Source organism: Trichomycterus rosablanca, chromosome 9 (genome assembly GCF_030014385.1).
Source record: "Trichomycterus rosablanca isolate fTriRos1 chromosome 9, fTriRos1.hap1, whole genome shotgun sequence".
NCBI classification, from domain to species: Eukaryota; Metazoa; Chordata; class Actinopteri; order Siluriformes; family Trichomycteridae; genus Trichomycterus; species Trichomycterus rosablanca.
In genome coordinates this window covers 38,790,881-38,799,802 of record NC_085996.1, presented here as the reverse complement: position 1 = coordinate 38,799,802, position 8,922 = coordinate 38,790,881, and the positions used below count along the sequence as shown (strand labels likewise).

General features: G+C 42.4%; 1 protein-coding gene across 1 annotated transcript in view; it reads left to right on the top strand.

Moving 5' to 3' along the window:
- The first annotated feature begins 476 nt into the window (after positions 1 to 476).
- The window catches only part of syne1a (spectrin repeat containing, nuclear envelope 1a), a 252,167-nt gene continuing 243,721 nt past the window's right edge, over positions 477 to 8,922 (top strand). The window contains exons 1-2 of the mRNA XM_063002393.1: positions 477 to 1,069; positions 6,871 to 6,932. Of these exons, the coding sequence (XP_062858463.1) occupies positions 940 to 1,069; positions 6,871 to 6,932 (192 nt within the window). The 5' untranslated portion in view covers positions 477 to 939. The remainder of the gene's footprint in view (positions 1,070 to 6,870; positions 6,933 to 8,922) is intronic.

Below are 8,922 nucleotides of genomic sequence, written 5' to 3'. Positions count from 1 at the left end.
GCTCAGCAGCTCAAACTGATGGTTCCTAAAAACAAAATGCTTTCTGGATCACACTGGAACTGTGTGGGAGGAAAACGGGGAAACAGGAATGATAGTGATACTCAAAACCAGTACAATGCAAGACACCAAAGATAAGGGGCTTGGGTCCAAGGGCTGACACCACTGGTGTGAGTTAAACAGTTAGCGTAATTAACGTTTAGCAGACTGACACTCTGCCCCATCGATCGATACATATCAATTATTTTATATTATTGATTTTATACACCTGCAATAATTGTTTCTAAAAAATAAAACACAAACTCAAAAATTTGAAGGAATGTCCACATACTTTTGGCCTAGTAGTGTAGAGGATCAAATTATTTTGACATCACATTTGAATAATTCCTCGATCGCTCCTCTGTGAGCGTTAAATCAGCGTCGCAGTGGCAGCGAGAATCAATCAGCTTATTTATCCTATCAGCTTTTATCAGATGCCGCTGCATCACAGACGAGGGCGAGAGGAGAAAATCAGCTGATAATAGGATATTACAGAACTCGGCACGCTGTTTCTGACCCAACACACACACACACACACACACACACACATTCATATCACAGCACGCGGTTCCCTCCCCTCCCTCAAAACACACTCTGTGTGTCGAATGACGTCAGTCCTTCCAGCCAATTGTGATTGGTTTGGGTTTTTGCTGCACACACGGAGGGAAGTACGGCAGAAAGGAGGGAGGGAGGGATGGATGGAGAGGCCGGTGTTACACTCACATTCACACATTCCCATGCAGAATCATAGCACAGACATTCACACAGACACGTGCAGAGTTTTCACCGAGGGGTGAAGAGTTAACTCCAGCAGAACGCAGGTTGAAGGTGAGAGCAGGGTAGCCTCCCTCACCAGAGTCAATCCATGCACCCTGGTGGGGTAGTGGACGTCACCTAGACTTCATGGACCCAGCATACCCAGGATACACAGAAGGATTGAGTACAGAAGGAAGGAGCAGAATGGCACAGCAGTGGGAAGATGTGGTGGCTGCATCTGTTAACTTAGTGCCAGAGGTTTCCCAGCACCTGCGTGGTAAGGGCATTGAAGGGCATTTTATTATTATGAGTATTTACACCTTTGGTAATGTCTTGATTGAAAGTTACGAATGAAGGTTAGGGTTAGAGGTGGTGCTAGTGCTTGTACAACTTCACTAAACCCTTTAAAATTATTATTTCTTTCTTCCTTGGGACTATACCAACAACAAACAATTCAGATTTATATTACTACTGCACACAGTTTGTTTTAATGAGCCTCTACCAAACAGCTGAGATGATCACAAAAAATGATTCAACATCATGGATAATTTTTCAGCTGTGAGCTTCAAGTTGACATAAAGATTAGAAAAGCTGTTTTCTTAAAACCACAGTGATCATCTGCTAACATGTCTGAGTTTAATACATCAACCAAGGAGCTACGACGGCGTATTAGAGCCACTGTAAAAAATATTTTTAAGTTTTGATTTCAAGAATAAACTCGAAATGATTATGAGATTAAAGTCGAAGTATTACGGCCAAAGAGTGTGTAGCCGTCGTAGGCTTGTCAGTTCAGAGAAGCACGTTATCCACTAGTTATCCAGTAACCCGCGATTACTTTTGGGGTGGTTGTTTGTATTGTACGCTTCCATCCACGTGACATGACATCTAAACCCGTCAATATAAACCTGTCAAATATCTTTCTTTAAAGTGGCTCTAATACGCCAAAGTATTTAGACTCAAAGTAAGATCAACCAAATGGTTAAGCAGATCATTAAAGGGTTCAAGGTTCATTTCTGAATCATTAAGGTACAGGTAAAGGTTAGGGGGTTTGTTCTTCATGTATGACTGAATTTAAGTTCCTGACAGGTAAGGCTGGAATGAGACTGCGGTTTGAACTTCTACGCATGACTTCGTTTAAAGTTGTAAACGTTTTATTTTTTAGTCGTCAAGAACTAACAAGCTCATTTCCATCTACAGTCCCCGAAAAATATTTAAGGTTATGATGGGTGCAGGGTTGTACCTTCTTTGTAAGCTCATTATTGTTTTACATTATGACTTTATTGTGGTATTTTGAACAGGTTAGGGTTTGGGATGAAAATGCTGTTAAAAATAGATTTAGGGTTGGTGCAGTGCGCAATGTACGTGTTCCCTGTCTTACAACTGACATGTCATGTATGGTTATAGTTTGGATTTGGGACAGTTTGTGTTTGCTCATTTTCCTCTGATTATTATATTACAACTTCATTAATAAATAATTAAAAGTCCAGGTTAACACAGGGTTTGTACTTTTTTATGGCTTTATTGGACAGTAATGTGCAGGATGGGTTTGTGGTCACACTTTTATTTTTCTTCAATAAAAATAAAAATAAAATAAGAATCTCTTTGGTTTCCTCTCTCACGCTGTGACTGAGCTGACTGATCCACGTGCTTTTGTTTTGTTTTCACTTTCTCTTGCCTCCGCCCTGTCTTGCTCGCTGTCATTGTCTACGCACGTTTCCCGTTGTCTCTCTGATTGGTTTGTGTTTTTTACACCATCTCCTCATTGCTGAGTATTACTATTCTGAAGTATTTAACATATTCACCTTTGTGTTTTCAGTGTCGTGTATTTTGTGTTTTAGTTCTAGGTTAGTTCTAGGTGTCCTGCCTTCATTGTATGTCTTTGATGTCACTTGCTGATATTATGCTCATGTGACCAATCACTACAGTTACAAACTGTTAATGTTGTTTTCTTCACTTTTACTTAATTTCTAATAACTTTGCAGGATTAGGAGACATTTACAGGTCATAGTTTTGTACAGAGTTAGCATTTGCACTTTCATTTTGCTCTTTTAATATTTGTGTATCACCACAGCCAATCATTCAGGTCCGCAAACTTAATTCTGTGCAGTTTTTAAACCAGACGCCCTTCCTCATGCAACCTCCTAATTTTACCCAGGTTTGGGACTGGCACTGTTTATTTTTATTTTATTACGATTTTAACATCATGTTTTACACACTTTGGTTCCATTCATGACAGGACAGAGAGTTACTGCTTACACAAGATTCACCAGTTCAAGTTTTTAGCAACAAACACAGTCATGGACAATTTTGTATCTCCAGTTCACCTCACTTGCACGTCTTTGGACTGTGGGAGAAAACCGGAGCTGCCAGAGGAAACCCACACAGACACGGGGAGAACATGCAAACTCCACCCGGACCGCTCCACCTGGGAATCGAACCCAGGAGCTTCTTGCTGTGAGGCGACAGTGCCACCCACTGTGCCACTGAAAACGCACCTCTTGATGGCTAGGATCTTCAACCATCTTCATCTTTTCTAGACATTAGCTAATCACGTCTGTGTAGATGCCCGATTGGGCAATAGCACCGCCTTCTACTTTCAGCTTCAACCCTAACGCTAACTTCTTAGCAATACCTAGACACACCTTGTTTCACTTACCACTTCCTTTGTCTTTCAAAGCCATAACTGAGCACTAGAACCTGCAAAAATGAAGCATAAACCACAGAGAAACAGGCAAGAATAAAGCCTCTCGCTCATATAAACAAAGAGACGTGCGCTGGCTAGTGGACGATTACTGAACTACTGGTCTCGGTTCGCCTCTCACTGGAATTTCAAACAATCAGACTGGGCATCCGGGTTACCAGATTTTATCTGTTAAATCTGAAATCCGTTAAATGGAGGTTCCTCTGTAATATCGCATAGCTTGTGTATTGTGATATTACCTGCTCTATCTCTAACACGAGTGTGTGTGTATGTCTGTACTGGTTGGTTGGAGGGGTAATGGGGTGATAGAGTCTGTCGGGATGTGTGTAGGACATACGACATCACACACACACACACACACACACACATACACACTGTCATTAGTGGAACCATTTACACCCTGAATGAAAGTGTGTGTGCACGTGTCTGCAGAAAGACTCCAGCTGTAGCGGGCTGTGGCTGCGTGTGTGTGTGATTGAGCTGAGCTGATTAATTTGTGGTTGTTTAAGCACATATTTAACTAAATGTTGTTTGCGGTGTTGTTTTTATAATCAGTGGTGCGTAGTTTATGTGTGTGTGTGTTTAAGTCGTACCGTGTGATTTCAGCTCAAAGTCACATCGACCTTTGGATTGCGTGAATGCAGCTATGCGCATGTGCACTCACACACACACAACACAGACAGAAAAAGTACCAGCCTTATTCATCACTCGTTCATTTTCATCAATATTTTATTGCTTTCTCTCAATCTGACTGGATGAAGCGATTAATTCAGAAAATTCAGGATCTTTAGCAAATCATCCGAGCTGCATCATGCATGAGGCGACTCTTTAACTCACACACACACACACACACATTACGTGTGTGATACAGTGACCGACTTCCACCGTTTAATTAATTTTATTAAAGATGTGGACTCAGCCTCACCTACAGTTTCATGTTATTTGCTAGAATCATGTGATTCTGTTTAAGATGTTGATCTTTGTTAGATTTTAGAATAACAATTCTGATCTAATACGTTTTGACCCGTGCAGTAAATAATCCTCATTAATAAAAACAGGTTTACAGGTTCATGTCAAGTCAAGTCAAGCCAACTTTATTTATGTAGCGCTTTTTACAATAGACATTGTCTCAAAGTAACTTTACAAAATCCAGGACCAACAGATACAAAAACCCCTGTTGAGCAAGCCGAGGGCGACAGTGGCGAGGAAAAACTCCCTGAAAACTACAGGAAGAAACCTTGAGAGGAACCAGACTCCTTCTTGGGTGGCCTGGAGAATACTTTAAATAAGTAGGATTTACACAAATCATATCATCAAATCATACAAACGCAGAAATAAATGAACTAAAAGTTATAACTGGCAATAAATAAATAATAATAATAGAGTTATTATTCAGTCTAGTCATGTGACTTTTACAGGCTTGATTAGGGGTTTATATCAGGAACGGGATGTTGGCTGAAATAAGTGCTCGGGCTGTAAGACATGGTGGCAAAGTATCTGTAGGCTGCAGATTTATTTTTATATTGATCACAGAACATTTCTATAATGAAGTAAATTAAAAAAATGGTACCAGATGATTTTCTGTTGATGATTTTATAATTTTTTAGGCTAATCTGCATCTGTACTGTATGGAGGCATGTTTGTTTGTTTGTTTGTTTGTTTATTAGGATCTTAACGTCATGTTTTACACTTTGGTTACATTCCTGACAGAACAGGTAGTTACTCATTACACAAGATTCACAAGTTTAATATCGAACACAGTCATGGACAATTTAGTGTCTCCAATTCACCTCACTTGCACGTCTTTGGACTGTGGGAGGAAACCGGAGCACCCGGAGGAAACCCACGCAGACACGGGGAGAACATGCAAACTCCACACAGAAAGGACCCGGACCGCCCCGCCTGGGGATCTTGCTGTGAGGCGACAGTGCTACCCATTTAGCCACCGTGCCGCCCTATATAGGCATGTACCTGCTTTAAGAAATTTACAAACTGTAACTGGTCCACTTGCCTTGGAGATCAGCAGGGGGCACGTTTAAAGGATTATGTCTTTTTTGCCATTTATGGCCAGCAGAAAGGACATGGATGCGAAGATAATTGACTTGCCAGTTCCTCTTACCTTTTTTTTTTTGCATTTTTCATTCCAATCTAGTCGTATCCAATTACCCGACTGCCTCTCCACTAATGCTGACCTCCACTCTGACCGAGGAGAGCCGTGACTAACACACGCCCACTCCGACACGTGTGCGGTATCGAATGCATCTTTTCACCTGCACGAGGCGAGTTCATATGCGGTTCAGCTTTTGTGTACCTGATCCTCATTATCTCTCGACTCTGTGCAGGCGCTCAGTTATGAGGAATGCACTTCCGGAACTCTCCCTGCGAACTAGCCAATTGTTGTTCATGTAGGCGCCCGGCCTGCCGGTAGCAGAGCTGAGATTCAAACCGACGAGTTCGAGATGTCAGCTCTGGTGTGAGAGCACCATCCGTTCCTCTTACCTGACAGTTACCTGCGCCTCTGAGTGTTAATTCGCTCCAGGTGGAGAAGTTTTATTTATTATAGCTCCCGGCCCTCCGTTGGGAAAGTTGCGTTTCTCTGAAAACGGGCTTGATAGTGGGCTTGAGCTGGTCCAAATTTCTGCAGACACCGGTCCCGCCACTCCTTATCTTTTCCAGGGAACTCAGTCGATATTGCTGCACTTTTCAGCCACCATGAGAGAACCGCCCTCTCTTGCTGGAGTGGGCCCTATGTACAGATTCCAGCTGGTGGTGGCAGTCCTGTTCGTTTATTGCCAACCCCAGCTTGTTTCTGGGTGTCTTTTCTTTACTCTTTTTCTTGGAACTGGGTTGTCACAGTCAATCTAAGTAGCTTGCTATTTTATCCCAACCATTTTTCTTTTCTATTCATTATTTTCATTGTACTGTAGATCGTTTCTGTTATTTTGTCCACCTCTGTTTTTTTCTCATTGCTCTGGTTAAGCGTCCTTCAAATTGGGTTCGTTTCCAATTCTTGCAGGTTCGGGATTACACCCGGCACCTCAGCGATGAGGCACGATCCACCCCGTTACACAAAGACTGCAAACACATTTATAATTCAAGTACATAAGGACGGAGTGTGTGGCTCCCTGTGATGCACTGGTCGCCTGACTAGTGTGTATATCCTTGCCTTGCACTCAGGGTTTCTGGGTGGTGGTGGTCTGACTGCGACCCTGACCTGGTCAAACACATCATATTGGGTTGGATATTGGTGGCCACATTATTTATTTTACCACAGATAACTGAGCTTTAATTGAGAGTAAAGTGAAGTTCAGTAGAATCCTGTAGTTCTGAGACTAAAGTGGAAACTAATGTTGCTGTTCTATGTGTATTTTATTTAGATGAACAGGAGGCTGTACAGAAACGGACCTTTACGAAGTGGATTAACTCCCATTTAGCGAAGGTAAGAACAGTGTGTTTAATTCATTTTTAATTATTTCTTTGGACACCTGACCATTATCTTGTTGGACATATCATATTTTAGCTGTAACGACAGCCACTATTCTGATAAGGCTTCTTACAAGACTTTGAAGTATGTCTGTGGGAATTTGTGTGAAGTAGCACTTGTATAGCTGGGCATTGATGTTGGACAAGAAAGCATCAATTGATTTTCCAGTTCATTCCAAAGCTGTTGTGTGTTGCTGAAGTCAGGGCTCTGTGTGTAAGCATTCATGTTTAGTGCAGCGTAATTTCAAGTTTATTGTGTCGGTATATGTATAGCTTAGTCAGTAGCGGTAAGCACTGCATAGTTACAGGTATTTCCGAGTGTTTCATAGTGTCTGAAGTGAAGCTACATTTCGAGTTTGGGCATAACATCCAAACAGTTCAGAGTCTTCCTCTATTAAAGGCGCAGTAGAGGATGTAGGTTCAGAAAAGAGACATTCAGGTAATAGCAGTTGCTTCATGGCAGCATGTCAGAGCCCTGTGACACGGACTAGGATGAACGGAGTCCACTGTGGAGTACTCCACCCGTCCAAGGCCCGAGACGCCACCACACACACCGGGATGGGAGTTGGTGGAGAGGAAGCATGACACAATCAGGCAATTGGATGAGCTACAAGGGGACAAAAAAGGGGAGAAAATGCATAAAAACAAAAATATAATAAAAAGAAAGCTGCGTGACTTTTCCACACTCAATGACAAGTTAAATGACTACAACGTCCACTTCTTGGAGGACAGACGGTTGGACCTGCAGGAATTCCTACAGAACCTAGTGGCTCACAAAGACATTGCTAACTGTTCCTGTGCGAGAGTTTCTCTGTCTGGACGATCCTGGAGGTCCTTTTGAGGTCCTTTTAGTTCTGGTGGTGTTTTTTGTATTTAGCATTTGTGTATTTGTGCATCTATGTGTACTGTTCCCTAGTGTAAATATAAGAATTAGCTTCAGTGTTCCCCCTTACTACATTGCTTTGCCGAGGTAGGTGTTCATTAGCTGTAGACAAGTACAAACTGAAACAAAACAACGTTCCTCCAGGACCAGGGTTCCACACAGAACACAAGTGCAAATAATGTAATATACACAGTGCAGATAAAATAAGTGTAGTAGATACAAGGCGCATTTTTAGAGCTAAAAAAGTGAAGCAGTCAGAACAGAAAGGCAATACAGGACCAAAAGACAAGTGTGTTGTTGGCCAGTACACAGTACTGAGTAAATATAATTCCAGGGGAAAAAATGATATACAGCATGCTTTGATATATAAGCAACAGTGTAGGGTTCAGCATCTTCTTCGTGTTCCTCAGCCTCTGTCCCGTTTTTCAGTTACGGGGTCGGCATTTCCGGCTTCTTCCCTTTAGGGGGCGCCGGCGGGATTTGGCACAGTTTTACGCCGGATGCCCTTCCTGACACGACCCTCCCTATTTATCGGGGCTTGGGACCGGCACTACAATGCACTGGTTTGTGCATCTAGCGGCCGGGTACCTACAGGACAATTCAGTGTTGAAACCCACGCAGACACGGGGAGAACATGCAAACTCCACACAGAAAGGACCCGGACCGCCCCACCTGGGGATCGAACCCAGGACCTTCTTGCTGTGAGGCGACAGTGCTATCCACCGAGCCACCATGCCGCCCCGTGTAGGGTTCAGCATCATTTTAGGTATTATAAATAATGCAGCAGTTGCTACAGTAACCTATTTACATTAAAGCTCCCTGTTGTTAATGCCCCAAATTACACGTTCATCAGAGCAAACATTTGATTTACAAACATGCAAACACATTATTTTTGCTGCTGTAACACGTGAGACTTAAGTAACCCAAAGCCTCAGTGTATTAAATACTATTTCACTTTTATCCTGTCATAAGACTGCAGGTACCAGGTCCTACTGAACACATACAGCAGACCTAAAGCTCATTACATACCAGACAGATTAAGAACATTAAACCCTGCTGACAG